This window comes from Dermacentor albipictus, chromosome 8, assembly GCF_038994185.2.
Source record: "Dermacentor albipictus isolate Rhodes 1998 colony chromosome 8, USDA_Dalb.pri_finalv2, whole genome shotgun sequence".
NCBI classification, from domain to species: Eukaryota; Metazoa; Arthropoda; class Arachnida; order Ixodida; family Ixodidae; genus Dermacentor; species Dermacentor albipictus.
The window spans coordinates 56,753,068-56,770,947 of record NC_091828.1 but is presented as its reverse complement, the minus strand read 5'-3'; the positions used below and the strand labels follow the sequence as shown (position 1 = coordinate 56,770,947).

The 17,880-nt window shown below is 44.7% G+C and overlaps 2 protein-coding genes across 2 annotated transcripts in view; one reads left to right on the top strand and one right to left on the bottom strand.

Moving 5' to 3' along the window:
- The window catches only part of LOC139049265 (uncharacterized), a 258,184-nt gene that overhangs the window by 206,027 nt on the left and 34,277 nt on the right, over window positions 1-17,880 (bottom strand). The window lies entirely within an intron of this gene.
- The window catches only part of LOC139048437 (cytochrome P450 3A4-like), a 69,547-nt gene that overhangs the window by 49,934 nt on the left and 1,733 nt on the right, over window positions 1-17,880 (top strand). Inside the window, exons 2-4 of the mRNA XM_070522827.1 lie at window positions 5,207-5,423; window positions 9,146-9,335; window positions 10,676-10,884. Of these exons, the coding sequence (XP_070378928.1) occupies window positions 5,262-5,423; window positions 9,146-9,335; window positions 10,676-10,884 (561 nt within the window). The 5' untranslated portion in view covers window positions 5,207-5,261. The remainder of the gene's footprint in view (window positions 1-5,206; window positions 5,424-9,145; window positions 9,336-10,675; window positions 10,885-17,880) is intronic.

Sequence of the window (17,880 nt, the reverse complement as noted above, 5' to 3'; positions counted from 1 at the left end):
CATTTCTACGACATCCTTCTTGTGACTCCAAATTATCGACAGAAGAATATAAGAACTATAATAAAAATATTAGGCAAGCACCTGTTTACATTGTAAAAATTACTTCGGCCGTAATCAGCGAGTCACCAGTAGCAAGGGAGAAACTTACTCTAAATGACTTTTTAGTTGGCACATAGCAAGATCAGCATTTGCGGTTAGTGGTAACGTCCAGCTGTGCATGAAGCGATGCAGCTAAGTTGTGTAGTTTGTGCTGAACTTCAGCTGCATTGCGTGTTTGGACATACCACTTATGGTACAGGACGGGAATGACTCTTGCATGAGCAGATAAAGGCTGCAAAGTATATCAGGCGTAAAGGCAGCTGTGCGGACAGGCATAACACGTCGACTGACCTCTCCGTTGTGGCATGCTTATCTTCCATATGGTTATCAGTTTTCACTTTTTTCATTTCTTTATTTACTATGTCGTATTAATTCATTGATTGCCCTTGAGTGCGCAGTATTGGAGTAGCCGAGCTAATATCACCTTCAATCTTTCCACAGCAGCCCAATACATAAAGCAATAACGATTAGATATCATTGGAGAAAAGAAAGCGCCGTGGCAAGCTACTCCACCTTTAACTAAAAGTATTAACGGAAGTTTCCTCACTGCGCTGTAATGGCAGGCATTTCTAGAGCCAGGTGCTTTAATATGCTTAATTAAGCTAGCTTTCAGTTCATCAGGAGCGTTCATAATAAAGGTAGGCTTCAGTTAACCGTAACAGCGTAGGAAGACTCCCCAAATAATGAAGCAACCTGGTAGACTGGTATTCAGAATTTTGGCAAAAACTATTTCACAGCTTCTGCACAATGCTAAGTTCGTGCTTAAATTAAAATATATGGGAGGTGATTCAACTCTTTATGGCTGTTGAGCTGTTGACGCTAATAGTCAACCTCCAAAAACCTGCTTGTCAATAGACTACACTTCTCCCTCTAAGTACTCCCCCATACCCTTTCCTCGCACAACATTCTCTACCGAGGCAGTGTGCTCGAACACGCCTTCCTTGGATGACTGAAAATTTAATATCCCACACTCCCATTGCATGCCACACGTGACCACCGAGAACGACCGTAAGGTTACTATTTCGTAGCCTTTACTAACCGTATGCTTCCCCAGGCAGAGGGATGTGCACGACATTGGCGGTGTGAAAGCGGAAGCTGTTGAATAGATTCAATAATATACCTGATAGCCCTTGGTGGACATTTCGGGGGAAAAATAAGGCGCCGGAACTTTCTTGCAAAAGGTGAATTCTACCACACATGGAACAGTAAGGTCGAATAAATGCAAGAGATTGAAAGCGTGAAATTAAAAACCGCCATTCATCTAAACCAAGTGCCATTCACCCTTGTGTCATCCACAGTCGGTTGAATGACGATTGCTTCATTCGTGAACCTTCTTTAACCTTGCGGGCTTCCACGGAACTGATTTACCTATATATATAAATATATATAAATATACACATAGCACTTTTCACATAGCTAACAGCAAAATACTTGCATCAAGGCTAGCGCAATATTCACGCCCTTCCTGTGGACTCAGGTTTGAATTTTTCTATTTTACCGGAATGATGGCATATTTGCGCCAATCTTTTCCCTTTATCAGCACTCTGGAAATTCCCCTTTTGAACTGTCTGGCGCTTGTTTTGGAGTAGTATTCTATTGGCCAACTTATTGTGTATTCTTAATTTTTGCCGAAAGAACACCAGGAATGTTTTGATTTCAGAGCTATTGTTGGAAAATTTTGTATTCTTTGCATTAAAATTCCGACCTTCCAGCCTGCGCTTCATCTTCCAACTTAAGCACCTACTCATATTCAATGCTGAGCCTACGCCTGCTTCACAGAATGTCTTTCCCAATTGTGAAAAAATAGTCTGTTTAGCGGAACCTAATTGAACACTTGTTCTCCAATTACACACTTTAAGGATAGGCCTCTCAGCCTCTCGGATAAAACCCTATTACAAAGAATACTGAACCTCTTAGAAGGACCCCTAGCGTGAACTGCTATCAAGACTGTCCAGCACACGCCTTAGATTACACTGTTTCCAGGATGATCCTGACCTTGCAAACTACACCAAAATCCTTGCGACGACATATGGTGCCCTAGTATCAAGATCTATCCACGCGCACCATTCGCTGCTCGGCCTCACAGGGCCATGACTTGCGACTTCGCCTGCCACTTGGGATCTCCTATCATGAAACAACCTTAGTGTACCGCCTGTGGTTGGGCGTCACATTCAGAAAAGCTTATGGATTCTTTATTCCAATGGCCAACATCGCCGCATGACCCTCATGCGTATGTGAGAAAACTGTAGAGCACATTCTGTGATACTGTCCAACCTACCAGTTTCAATGGTAAGCTCTGCATACTAGATTTAGCCGGTTTCTAGACAGACTCCTCCCGGCGGCTGACAACATGGGACATTGGCCGCAGACATCTAGTATGTACTAGGTCATCAAAATCGTTATACACTTCTCGATCTAGAGGAGCGCTTGCGACTGTATACGTGAAGGAATGGCCATCTTCGGGTACGAACACAATAAGCCTTCTTCATTGTTCTTAGCTTTCTTTCCCTTTTCCCATGTGTAGGGTAACCGGGGGCAACCTTAGTTAACCTACCTGCCTTTCATCTCACTTTCACTCTGCCTCCTGGCTTCGCCTTTCTAATTCTGCGTCCAGACAAACAATGAAGGCTTGTGACTTTCTTTCAAAATTCTACTATATTATAATTCCTTTTAAATATGTGCACTGCGTCACTTGCAATTACTACTTAACACTTACTACGTCAGCTTCAGCCATGAGGCGCAAACAGCTGATGAGGTAGATGACAAACACTCCTGTCATCTTGCGCTCGCATTTCCTGCCTGAAGATGCGGAAACGCCTTGCCCAAGTTATTATCGAAATATTCTACTTCAGTGTATTGCAAACTTCGCTGTGGCGAGACCTTCACTAGAAACAACTTCAGTTAAACCTCGATATGACGAAGTGGTACTTGCAGCGATAAACATCGTTGAATGGTGAATTTTATTAATTGAAGGCTTTGAACATTTAGCATTACCAATGAAAGTTCTCTAAGGTGGATGTTTGGGCATTTTGGTAGGGCATGAATGCAGCTTTTTGCGCATAAGAGCAGGACAAAGAACAGGCTGAGAGAGATGTGCGCTCGTGTCTCAGCCTCTTCTACGTCCTCGTCTGGTGCGCAAAAAGCGGCATTCGTTAGCATTAAAGACAGCTATGGAAATTCCCAGCGCAAACAAATCGCAAGAAGGTTCGTCCATGAAAGAGTGGTTATCAGTGCCAAAGCGTGTGGTGCAGATCGCACTGAGAGCAAAACCAAAGTTTAAAAATATACAGATGTTGGTCCTGAGCCAAACAAGAAGAATGTCAGTTTCAAAAACAAGGTGGTGCATTGATGGCCATAGCAAAGAGACTACACGAAGTAAGGTTCACAGTTTTATCGCCGTCACGCACTCACAGGCAAACACGAACAGATCTCACTCGAAGACCCCGCACTCGCTGTCACAACGCGAGCGAGTGCTTCGTACCGTTACTCGGAAACATAACCTTTCGGGACCCGCCAACACTAGTCGCGCGGCAACAACGAAATGCTCGTGAAGGCACCATTCATTTCGACACACCGCGGAGACATTACCGCCAGGACGGGTACGGCGCCTGGCCCGCGCACGGACGCACGCGCGGAGGAGAAGGTAGACGGGCGCACGTTCCTGCCCCCTCCTCCCCCCATCAAAACCGCGTGCTTAATCACGTTACCGCGCGTTTTGACAGTGGTTTTGCCGCTCAAACACTTCATGCAGAAAGACGCTTGAAATAGCTTTTGCCTCGGTCGACATAGTCGGTAGACTTTTACTAGGCATACAGGCTCCATGTACATGTGATTGGAATGGCCGAAAACGTCGTTAGGTCGAAACTGTGTAACCAAGTTACTTCGGCAAATCGCGAAAAATAAATACACTGTTTTTAGTGCAACTATACATAACCTCTGGAAATTAAAATAGTCCGTTACATCGCGAATTTCGCTATATCGACCTTCGTTGTATTGAAGTTTCACTGTACTTCATCGCACCCAAATTTAAATTTATTTTACGGCGTAACAGTTCGCATACTGATTAGGCTGATATTTATTCTTCGCTAAAAATTCGTAGAATCCAACCCCCTTTTGAGGATACATAAACGGACGGCTTCCTAGTTCAGCAGCTTCCCCTCTCAGCTTTGTAAGACGCCTTCCACGAGCATGAGCGCTTGACGGCAATCACAAAATATTTATATTTATTACTATAGTGCTGGCAGATAGCGGGCTGCGTGGCTTCTACAAACAGGGACAAAGTACTTAGCTTTCTCGACTGTAAAACCCAATGAGCTACTAAGGATAAATCTTTGGGAAGGCTACAATGCTGGCCACCGACAGCCACCCATCCATGGCTGCCCGTCGAAGTCACCAATTGTGTGAAGGACGCCGAGAGAGAGAAAAAAATGGTAAACATATTCTAAGGGTCAAAGGGGGCGAGGCCGGGACAGTTGCACCATCGGAGCTCTTCATCCTCAGGTGGCAGCCCGACCTTGAGTCCGACTGGCCGAAGACACCGCCAAGGACGTAGGCGCTCTACCATGGCTTCCATCTAGGGATGACAGTGTATGTTATTAACAAAGGGAAAATGGGACATCCACCCAGTCATAGCAATTGCTACAAAGGGTGGATATAGATCAACACGGAAGCATCGCACTTTACATCGGTGCCAATACACCCAAATTGACCAGAGTTTATAGCATGTATCCGCGGGAATATTACCGCCCTATTTGGTACTGAGGATTATTGGTCTGCACGTAAAAATTAAAAGCGAATCCATTTTTGTATAGGAACGTTGATCTTATATTCCGCATTAGGAGCATATATTTCTGTTTGTGAAATAGGCTCAGGCCTATGGTGAAGGCAGGCCCCGTGCCTGCGAGAACATAAAGGCAAGGCGTATATTCATAGAGATCATGTTTATTAAAATCTCCATACGTAGACATTCGGAGTAGCATAGCACCTGTACATCGCGCACTGTTTAAATCACAGCTCCTTACATCAAGTAGTTTGTTGTGTTCAGTTGTATTCTCAATTTCTCACGGTTTCTGTGGTTGTAAAATTGTTTATTTTTTGTATATTCTAGGCTCAAGTTGCCGACACCTTCCGATCAAGTCATCCAAAGGGTTTCCACACGCGCTATGCTCCTGCAGGCGGCGTTTATTCTAGTTTTGTCCAGCGCTTTCGTTTGGGTGATACGGCGACGTCACCGGCATGGTCTATTTGAAAGGCTTGGTGTACCGGGGCCCAAACCGGATTTCCTATGGGGAAACTGGAAACAACTCAAGCAAGATCGCATTCGAGTGAGCCCCTTTATGTCTTGCCTGGGCTAGAAAGAATCTAGAATTCTTTCTCACTGTGTGCAGCCAATTTCTGAAAACTCAGGTACCTGGGTGCGAGAAAATTGGAAGTTACAAGGAGGGCGCCTCACGCTAACCAGTTGGTGGTGATATAGATCCACCAATGCCGGTTTGTAGCGGGAGGGCAACGTCACACCTAAATATGGCATGCCATGGTTGGTGTGATTCACGATTGGATGATTAGAATTGCAATATAATGAATAGAAGAAATTGTTTTGTGTCAAAAAATAGACGACCATGGGGGGGACCAGCTACCAGTCTCGAAGACTCGAAGGAGAAGCGGCAATAAATTACATCCGAAAAGCAACAGCCGAATCTTTCCAAGGCAATGACGAGGTTGTACCTGTTGAAAAAAAGAGCATGAAAGAGACCCAAGGGGAAAAGCAGCTGGTGCTAACAAATTTAAACTGGAAGAAAGCGGAAGAGAAAATTCCCAAGCGTACAGCCACAGGGCTAGACGAGGTTCCCATTAGGCTGATTAGACTGATTAGGCTGATTAGGCTGATTAGGCATTAGACTAGGACCAAAAAGTAAGGAAGCTCTGGTGAAAGCAGTGGGAAGAACTTTAAAAGATAGACGAATACCAGACAGTTGGCGACAAAACAAAGTAGAATGAATTGGATTTATAAAGCAAAGGGGGAGAAAGACAGAATTCACTCGTATAGACCGTTGACCATTACATCAGTAATATACAGGCTAGCAATGCAGGCAATCAAATTAAAGCTTCAAGCATGGACAGAGAATAATGGAATTTTGGGACAGCTTCAGAATGGCTTCAGAATAGGTTGGCGTTTGGATGAGAACTTGTTTGTCCTTACTCAGTGTATTGAAATATCAAAAGCAGAAAGCAGACCGTTGTATGTGGCCTTTTTAGACATTACAGGAGCCTACGACAACGTGGACCGCAACATGTTGTGGGATATCCTGGAAGGGGAAGGCTTAGGTAACGATTGTATACAGCTTTTGAGAGAGATTTACCTAGAAAATACCGTTTGCGTTGAATTGGAAGGGATGAGGAGCGAGGAGAAAGTTCATATCAACAAGGGACTGAGGCAGGGGTGCCCTTTATCCCCGCTGTTGTTTATGATGTACATGGTGAGGATGGAGAGGGCGCTAGAAGGAAGTAATATCGGGTTTAATCTCTCATACAAACAGGCGGGTACAGTAATAGAGCAGCAACTCCCAGGTTTATTTTATGCGGACGACATTGTATTGCTAGCTAACAAGCAAAGTGATTTGCAACATCTGGCTAATATCTGTGGACAGGAAGGCAGCGATTTAGGTTTGAAGTTTAGTGTTAGAAAGTCATGTGTTATGGTATTCAATGAAAACAGTGAACAGACAGTGGGGATACAGGGCCAAGAAATACCTCGGGTAACAGAATATAAATACCTTGGTATATGGATAAACGAAGGCAATGGATATATGGAAACACAGGAAAAACCCGTAACAGTAAAGGGGAAGAGAAATGCAGCCATAATGAAGCACAGAGCGCTATGGGGATACAATAGGTACGAGGTCCTCCGAGGTATGTGGAAAGGGGTAATGGTTCCTTGACTTACTTTTGGAAATGCGGTTGTTTGCTATAAATCAGGGGTACAATCAGGACTCGACGGGAACCAAAGGTAAGTGGGTCGCCTCGCATTGGGCGCTCACGGGAAGACAACAAATGAAGCTGTGCTGGGTGATATGGGCTGGACTAGTTTTGAAGTGAGGGAAGCTCGCAGTAAAATTGAGTATGAAGAACGGCTGAGGAATATGGAAGAAAGTAAATGGGCTGGGAGAGTGTTCAGGTATCTGTACAGGAAAAACATTGATTCGCAGTGGAGGAAAAGAACTAGGAAGCTTACCAGCAAGTATGCGGCCTGTAGGGTGGACAACACAACAACAAATTTCAAGCGGAAAATCAGAGAAGCTGAATTAATCTCATGGGTGGCGGCAATGGAAAAGAAACCTGCCATGAGTAACTACTTAAGAGGAAAAAACGAAATCAGGAAAGAAACCATTTATGATAACTCAAAGGGAAGCTCATTACTTTTCGAAGCGAGATCAGGATGCCTTAGAACACGCACCTATAAAGCGAGATATAAGAAGGAAGAAGAAGCGTGTGCTTGCTGTGGTAAAGCTAGGGAAACTACGGATAATGTTTTATTAGAATGTGAAGACGTCTACCCAGCGGTCGATTTAGGCACCACTGGCCTCCTTGAAGCCGTTGGGTTCAGAGGGAGCAGTGGTAAAGCAAACATGTCCGCAATAGACATTAGTAAGAGGCGACTGGAGGATTGGTGGAAGAAAAGTAGGGAAACGACAAAAGACGGAGACGTACAAAAGCACAGTTCGCAATAGGGGATCAGAAAATTTGGGCGTGGTAGTTCATAGTGTTTTTTTTTCTTTTTTCATTGTTTAACCTAGGTAGAATATTAGGCAGTATAGTAGCAAGAGCTTCGTGGCGCAACCCACCGCCCCGTTCCAAAGGGGACGCTCATAACATCCATCCATCCATCCATCAGTAAGACAACAGCGAGATAGTAACTGTAACCAAAATTCGTCGAACATTTCTTGACGACTCCCAACCTTTATTTTTAATGGTGAATATTTTTAGAGGTTTGAACGGAGAAAAATGTCCTGCAACTTGTAATAGGTTTACATTATTTGCGCTTAATAATGTGTGCTTCTGAGACATTGAAAAGTGAAATTGTTATCTGGAGATACTATTTGCAAACCGCGTTTCGAACAGGCATCATCAATACGGTTATTTCTTTCATAATTATCCCACAAACAAATAGAGCTTGCAAGGAATTAAACTGAGCCTTAACCCTGCCATGAAAAGCAGTTTTCAACTCTATGAAGTTACGTCTCTGTCAAAACACACGCTCCTCTACGGGGCTTCCTAATTGTTTGGGGACTGTTGATCTTCACTTGGCATTCGACTTCTAGTCCTACTGTCCTGACGAGACATACCTTAATGATTTCTTCGAGTAGCCGAGAAATCCGGGTCTTGTAGTATTTACTTGAAGTTGTAATTTCCTGTTCTAATGCACACTGTGATTCGCATATGCTGCAACGTGTTCTCCGTTTGCGCACATAATGATCCTACTGATTCAACAGACGAATTATGCCTCCAATTCCGATCATATTTGATGCAAGGTAATGACACATATCGCAAAACATGCAGTTTCTTTGTATGCTACGTTCTTCCACATTGTGCGTAAATCACCATGTTTTTTGAGCAAGGGTGCTAGCACATTTCTTCAAACATTCTTACGGGGACAGTCTTAGAGAAGGTGCTTGATCGTGTCCTTGCAGCCACAGTTGTCGTAAGCAGGGCTGTCGAAACTAAAACAGTGGTCCAGACGGGTTTCGGCACACAAGGCCTTAAGTTCTCTGCTCAAATTCATAAGAGCCTGTGAATTGTGCTACAGAGTTAGAAAATTGTAGCGTGTAGCATCACGATATTGTGTCAATTTTTCTCGCTTTGTTTTTTTATTCGTTTCTTCTGTCACATTTTATTATTTTTAGCACTTTCCCCAGCACAGGGTAGCCAGCCGGTACTACTTGCTGTACTCCTGTATTTCCTTCCCTTCATACTCTCTCTCTCTCTTGTACTTAAATAAAACGTGCCTTGTTCTTGTGACGTGAGCCAACGACTACATTTCGAACTGCAGGTAATGGATCAGTGGATTCAACGCTATGGCAAGGTGTTTGGTGTATATTTTGGCGACAAGCCCTTCATGGTTGTCACTGATGTCGAGATCATCAAAGAATGCTTCATCAAGGCTGCCAAGGTATTCCAGGACCGGCCAATGTATTCTATCGATGTGGAACCGTTTAAAAATGGATTACCTTTCTTACGAGGTTAGTACCGCTTCCAGACAGCCTCGTCTTATAGTAACCTCTCCGCGCTCGTTTTTCCTCTGTTCCCAGACAATGCTTCGCGTTCGCATTTATATCTTTTACGCTGGCGATGAAAGACGACACAATTATTTTACTGCAGTTGACCACTTGAAGTTTTCATTGTGTGCATCACTGGAGTTATATTACTGCAGCATGACCTTAAGGAGGTGTGTCATGTTCGTATTATTGTTGCTGCCATGTCGTATTTTTGTTTTGGGGTCCCAAACTGCTAAAAAAATAAACGAAATATTATTTTCTACACATCCACATATACCGCAATGTTATAGATGTTTCATTCCAGAACTCTCAAGAGAGAAGAATTCATTTCTACAACCCTACTGTAGGGGCATAGTCACCAATAACACTTTATTCGTACGGTCTCCATGTATATATATATATATATAGCCATATCACACGACGCCAACAAACTCTGACACGAAGGACAACACAACCTCGCATGTGCGATCGTTCTCCACCTGCGGCAAGTTGTTTTCCCATCCACTTTCATTTCCATTCATTTATCGTTTCTTTATTTCATTTATTAAGCACAAGTAATTTCGCCCCTGTTGGCCTTGGTGTTAGTGTATGTTGGCTGCGTATGATATGACTAATAAAAATCGGGGCCTATGGTTAAGCCTGCTTCTTTTATATATATGGAAGCATTATTTTATTCATGCCACGAAAGTGACACGAGGCTTAGTCTCTTGATGGAGCCGGCGCTATCGCTTTCGTTTACTTACTGTTTATGCCCCTTTGTCACCCTGACACATCCATTCTGGGAATGCTGAGAATGGACGCGTACCCATATCATGTAGGCAGTGTCGGAGTGGTTTGCGCGGCGCGATACCAAGCAGCCCGAGGTGTCTATTTGGCTAGACAGCTAGACTTCTCGGTACCATAGCTTCGCGCTGCCATACAGATGTGACTATGCAAAGCTCAAGTCCGGGCGTTTGCTCCAAAACCACAATTACTTGATGAGGCATACCGTAGTGCGTGATGCCGGATTCATTTTGACTACCCTGGAGTTTGTTCACGTGCTTATAAATCTATGTGCAGCTGCGTTTACGCGTTTTGTCTTCATAACTGCAGCTTCCGCGGCCGGGATTGAACCGCCACCTGTAATTTGGTAGCCTAACAATGTAGCCAGTTGTGTACCTCGGCTCGAAATATGCATTTTTTTAAGCTTCTGTACATGATGTTTGCTCGCTATGACGCATTTTGCGGATAAGTTTGAAATCCAACCTTAAGCAACGACTGCAGGCGTGCTGTGTCGCGATTGAATGTCGATCTGCTTCTTGCAGGGGAGAAGTGGCGGGAAGTACGCTCAGTATTCAACGCGTGTTTCACCTCTGGGAAAGTAAAGAAAGTATTTGACATTATCGACGGCAGCATGGCAGGCCTTGTGCAGAAATTCGACGAAGCTGCGCGTTTCGGCGACATTGTCGACGCCCACGAAGCAAGCCGCGGCATGGTATTGGAGATGATCACCAAGACATTGCTTGGACTGGAGGTGGGTATGAATGGCGCTGTATATATATATATATATATATATATATATATATATATATATATATATATATATATATATATATATATATATATATATATATATATATATATATATATATATATATATATGATAAGGTCCGATCAAAACAATCTTCCGAAGGTATAGGAATCTGACAAGAGAACGTGCTCGCAAATAAGCAGTGCTACAACTGCTGCGATATTCTCTGGCCTTAACTCTCGTTAATTGTGCAAACTATGGCAGGTGAACACCGGCTGCTCCGTTCAAAATGAACAAACTAACTAATGGTAATAATGCGTAGGCATTCTTTGGAGAGTACCCCAACAAGAGCTCTGACGCGCAAAGTGTAACGCCTTTTATCTGTACAAAAGTGCGGAATTTGCAAAGTTAAGTATTTCACAGTTATAATAGTGTAAGCGTAGGTCATTGCTAGCTGGATAAGCAATAAGTACCAATTCAAGCCAGAAAATATGGATCAGAAAGCATAACCTTATGATCAAGTTTACACATTACCATTGGGATAGATAGGGCTTCATAGAAAATGCTTCGGGAAGTTCATAGTTGCGATGGGCCAAATATTATTTGGGGGTGGACATACTTCAAACTTGGGGGTCGGCCAACTTGAAATTTGGTTGTGGGCCTACTTGCAATTTAGGTGTGGCCCAACTGAAATTCGGAGGAGGGCCAACTTGAAGTTAAGAGGTGGCCCAACATGAACTTTGAAATTTGACCTACTTGATATGTGCGGGTCGGTCAACTTAAATTTGGGGTCGGTGCAACTTGAAATTTGGGGATTCGCCAGCGGAAATTGGGTGTATGCTTACGCATACTTAGACAACTTGAGTAGTGTTTCTGCACATTTTTTGATAGAAATAGCAGTTGTTGATTGTGTTCTGAGGAGTGCCGGGTTGCCACTTGACGCGATAAATGAGCCTGATGATTGCAGTTTCGTTATCCTACCCGCGGAATTAACTCCAGGTAATTGGTTAGTGCAGGGGTCGGCAACCTTTTGAGACGCAGGGCCGAATTGCATGAAGCTGACACCGCGGGCCTAGACGGCACACCGGGGGGGGGGGGGGGGGGTGTAGCTTTGCAGGCAAAGAGAGAAAATTGGGCGAATTGACGCTAATGTGCGAACCTGAAATAGAAATCATGTTTATTTTCAGCACGCATGTCACAAGGTTACAATTTGCAAATATAGGTTACAAGCAAAAAAAGGAAAGAAAACTCATTGAATGCGACTTTTGGTGCTGAACAAGCTTACCGAACTCGCAAATATCCACATCAAGGTTGCTCACCGACAGACACAGAAAGTCGTGTAGGTGTTCATCGGTTAGTCGGGAACGCAAGTTTGATTTGATGAACTTCATTCTCGAGAAAGCCTGATCGCAGACGTATGTGCTGTCTAACACTGTTATCATGGCTGCTGCTAATTCTCTTAAACTCGAAAACATTGTGTCTTTAAAGCCAGCGTAAAACTCCACAATGACTTTCGCATCAAATGCGTCTTTGAGCTCATCGTCTGTGTGCAGATTAGCCAGTTCCAACTGGTACATATTTGGGATCTCCCCGAGATCCACCTTAACATGATTCTGAAAGATTCAGATGCAACTCGAATGTTTTTGGAGAAGTTAGACTCACTAGCCTTCTGTTGGAAAAGGTGGAGTTTCAGCTCAAAAGCCTTAACGTCTGCGTGCATGCCGGACACGAGTTTCCCTTTTCCATGCAATTTTAGACTGAGCTCATTAAGGTGATGTGTAACATCAGCCAGGAGAACCAACTACCCGACCTAATTATCAGCGTGAAGCTCCTGCAGTGGTTTGCCTTTTCCACGAAGAAACGCTGAGACATCCTCACGGAGCTCATAAAAGCGCTGCAAAACTTCTCCACTGCTTAGCCAATGAACTTCACTGTGATACAAGATATCCCCATAATCAGCATCCGTGTTGGACAAGAACTGCTGAAACTCTAGATCGTTCAAGCCGTGACTGCGATTGACTTTTGCGGTAGAAACAACAACCTTCATTACTGACTCGGAACGCGTCACTTTCGTAGACAAGCATTCTTTGTGAATAATAGAATGCAAGTGAATAGGGGCACTAAGACCCAGGCGGGCCATTTCAGAGGTAATGCGTCCAATGACACCAGCTTTACAACCGACCATATTTCTCGCACCATCAGTGGTCACACTTTTGAGTTCCTTCCAGTTTATCTGACCCTTTCTAAGCATTTTTGTACCTCGTTAGATATATCTTCACCGGTTGTTGTGCCCTTCAGGCTTTGAGGAGCAGCTAGCTCCTCTGTCACTTCAAACTTAGCACCAACTCCTGGAACAAAAATGAGTAACTCAGCTGCGTGACAGACATCATTCCTTTCATCAGAAGTGCTGGAGAGGTCTTGCTCTATTTTTCAAATTACGCAACGACTGTTGGCCCATGTCTTCAATTCACCTGGTGACCCTCCGACAGGTAGACTAAGTTCCTTGAACAAGTTTTTCTTTTCCAGACAAAGATAGTTAGCGATAGTCAATAGGCATCTCTTAACAAACTCTCCATCTGTAGAAGGTCGCCCATTCTCTGCAATCAGTTTGGCGAAGGTGTAACTGGCCCGAACAAGTCACCTTTTACTGAACGTTCTTCTCAAAGATGTCTTGCTGCATGGACAGGCCTTTCTTCAATTCTCTCGGTCCTTGCTTGTGACATCAAGGGGTGGTACGTCTCGCGATTATGAGTTTGCTAGCGCCGGTGTAAATTGTACGCTTTGAATACCGAAATATCTTCTTTATAGCCCTGCCAGAGCGTCTTATTCTCTAACTCACCAAAGATGTAATCATCCGTCCACCGATCTAGAAATATCCGACATTCCGAAATAATTTTTCTCTTCATCCCACCCTTAGACAGGAACATGTCGCCGAGAAAAACACGTTGAAAAAAGAATTAGAATTAGAAAAGCTAATACTAGCATGCAAATGACGAATTGATCACAATATTCTTTGCAAAGCCGCCTTTCAAATCGCACAGACGCAACAGAAAAAAGTGCACCTTTCTGCTTTTGCAAACACCAATCAAACCGAGCGCTACTAACGTCAGTCACAAAGAACGTTCCAGCAGTGGGACAGCGTCAGCTGTTGATGCTCGTTCCAACCGCTCGCGTGCCTAGTTTCCGCCACTTTCACCGGGCGGCGGCACCATCACGCGTTGGCTGCGCGCGGGAAGACGAGACACCTAGAGATGCCGCGAACTGTTTACAGCGAAGCTGTTGAGGGCTTGTTCTCACACTATCTTGTCTGCGGACAAGTGGCGTGTCGACACAAAACTCGAGCCACTTCACCGTCACCTGAGGCAGAGTTGCCCATTGTGTTGGGAGGGTGAGGGGAGGAGTAACCCTTCACATACAATTGGAGATACTTCGATGAAGGCCCTTGCCTGAAGCAGTATTTCCACGAAGAATCTTTCTTCCCCTTCTTTGGACCTGTGCAAAGAACGGACGTGAACACGTTATCTGGCTAAGTGTGAAGATGGGGTACAATGCTTACTGGAAACGATCTTTTTTGTTCCTGTCTCACCCGATTTGGCGTCTACACTGCCATGTTGGCCTTCAGATAGGAAGCGACAAATGACGGCGTGCCGGGAGCCGCATGTGGCCCCCGTGCCGCAGGTTGCCTACCCCTGGGTTAGTGTATTCGATTGAGCACAACAGTTGAAGTGGTTTTCTGAAGGTTGTTCTATTCGGCATTCGCACCTTTCTGTATCTGATCTTTTCATCTTGTCAATTGATAACTTCGTCCATTTCTCCACCGCGGTACATGATGTTCGTGAACCAGAAGGCGAGTTCCTGTCTTAGTGCGCCTGACGGACGCGGCACAGTGAAAAGTGCTCGTGGGAGACTCATCACATAGTCATGCTGCCAACAATGGCAAAACTGTTCGGCCATCCTTTCGCCGTAGCACTGGCAACGAGTGAGTTGATAAAGTCGCTCAGCCACGGCTCTAGCGGAACCGCTGATAGAAAGAGCATTGAATCGTTTCGTACAAGAAAGTGAGACGTCAGTGCAGGTTCGGGTTCTTTCACATCTGTGTAGACATAGGTCAGGCATTGATAGTTGATGACAGCCCGAAGGTTTTAGCATTATTGTGATCTTTTAGAAGTTGCAGGAACGTTTCTGAAGACATGCTTTAACGGCTTCACAGGTTGAACAATCCGTTAAAAATTTTAATTATGCGGTTTTACATGCCAAAACGACGATTTCATTATGATGAATGCTGTACTGGAGACACCCGGAATAATGTTTTACACCAAAGAATCTTTAATGTGTACCTAGATCTATGTACACTGGTGTCTTCGCATTTCGCCCTCATTGAAGTGCGGCTTGAAACCTATGGGTAACAGCGCAAACAGACAGCTAGAAGAAGGGAGACACGAACAGAAAAGCGTGGTGTGTACGTGTCTCCTTTCTTGTGGTCTCCTGTTTGCGCTGTTACCTATATGTTTCAAGGTAAACCAACTTGCCCAAAAAGAAGTATTGATGAAGTGCGGTTGCCGTAACCACTCGTTCCCACAATCCGTCCGAGCAAGCAGCCTCCTCAGTTTTAAACTTCAAGCTGATTAGGTAGCTTGCGAATAAGCTCTAAATGAATTTGTATTGTTGTCCGCCATCTCCTTAGATCTTTAGAAGTGTGCTGCGATGTCATAGCGTTGTTACAAAAGATGGGTCGATGGACTCCTCTTACTCGATGGACTATACATGAACCGGAAGTTTGTGGTTGACTTTTCTGTCACCAGTTCAACGTGTGTTGCATGGGTAATTGCACATGTGAAATTGATGTATGATTTCCGTGGTTCTGAGAAGCCGGCACCTGTAACATCCAAACAAGGTGCTTGAGTTACCCATTCACCAGGCAGAGGACTTACTGGCTCAGTTGTAGCAGGACTGTTGAAACGATTGCCAGTCGCACATTTTTTTAGCACCTATTTCATCATTGGTCGTCTTTGGAGAATGCAGTACTGTTTCTTCAAGTCGATAAGAATCTCCAGTGCGTCAGTATTCAGGAGGCGGTGGCGGCTTGCACTGGTTGTTTTTTGTGGATAATGTCAGGCCGTGGAGAAATGGTGACGCGCTGTTTCTGCGAGCAGAAAGATACAGCTTGTTGCTGTATCTGTGTTACGGACAGGCACCCGTGTCATTTTACAAATTTCTGTCGTAGGCTTTGAATCTTTGGTAGGAGTTCATACCACCATAGTCGGAGGGCATCGCATCGGTCAGTTGCACCGAAATTTGCAGGAATGTCTTCTCAACGTCTGCACTCATTTCAAAACGGTTCGTTTTGATATTTGCAAATACCTGCATAATTCTGGGATTAAGTTTGGTTTTGGTTCTAGAGCTTCGTTAAGAAATATACATCTGCATCGATCATTAAGAAGAGGCGTCAGAAAGGGCTCTAACTCTGGTAGAAAGGCTTTCAAACCTTAAATGCGCAAGGTGAGGTATGTAGTACACTCTGCTTGCGTCGTTGATTTCTTCCGATGAAGTATTTCTGCGAACCCTTGTTCCAGTTACTGACAGATAGTTCCATTCTATTTGATGAGTATACACCTTATAGTTCAATAACTTTTTCATGGGCTAGTCAGGTGTTTCTTTACGACCACTCTGTTGTCAGCGAACATAAAGTTCAGTGCTTTCCAGGGTACTGCGGCCTTGTAAAGTGATATATCAATTGCTCTAGAACACGTTGCTGCCGAGACAAGCGGCACGATATTGACCGACGTTGTGCAGATAGCTAGTTACAGCATAAAGTTAGGACAGACAGACAAAGAACTTTAATAGCAAGCTCCTGAGACGCTTTGCCCTAGGGCAGAGCTGCGGGCCGCTCCCACGTGGGGACTGGTAGGCCGAGCCTAACCGCCGCATCGTGGGCTCTCTGGACAGCCCAAGTTTGATGTGCATATTCTGAGCTCCGGATGGCAGAGCTCCATTCTTGTTCTGTGATGCGATTGGGCCCCTGTAACGAGGGGCATCGCCAGAGCATGTGTGCGAGATTGCTAACAGCCCCACAGTCGGGGCAAGTAGAGCTGAAAGCCTCTGGAGTGATCATGTGGAAAAGGGCCAGGTTCGGATAGCACTGCGTCTCAAGCATGCGTAAAGTGGACGCCAGATGTCTAGCCAGTTTGCAGTGAGGGGGAGGATAAGTCCTCCTACCCAGGTGATAGTGCGTAGTAATTTATACTGAAAGTAGTGAGAGTGTCCCGAAACTCGAGAACCCCAGAGTCTGAGCTCAATCTTGCTCCCGCGCGGTGGGTTAGTGCGCGCGCTTGGGAGTGGGCAATGTCATTAAGATTGGGAAACGAGTCAAGCTGGGGGTCGAGGTGAGCCGGAAACCACGTGATGGTGTGCGGAGAGATTATCTTGTTCTTGTGAATCTTGTGAGCCTCCTCAGCGATGGATCCTGAAGCGAAGCCCAAAGGAGAATGCAGATAAAAATGTAGAGTTTAATTATCCGCTGTGACATGATACATTGCTGTAAACAAGTGAGTGACAAACAAACCGAACTCTTGCGGCCGCATTGTTCTCCTTCCTTCCTCTTTATAAACAAAATGCTTCCACGTGAACTAAAATGTGAAAACACTCAATCGCGTGATTTACCCGTGATCCCTGTTGGAAAACCTGCATTATCTGCATGAGCCTGGTTGTTGCCGGCTGGCTAAGGCAGCTAGTGTCAACAAGTTCCAGAAATGGTCAGACACTGTCACAATGCCAAGGTTAGCTGCACATTTATTCATTAGTTCTATTAGTTTATTTTATAATTGCCAAGGGGCCGCGTTTCTCATTTGAGGCTCTTTAGGCGAATAGGCACAAATTGCAGCAGTTCTCCGTTGCTCCTTGACATCGTGTGACTACCGCTGTGCATAATCCAAAGCACCATCGCAGCAGAACTGCGTCTGCTTCTTGCACGCAATGTACACATTCAGCGGAGTACGTTCC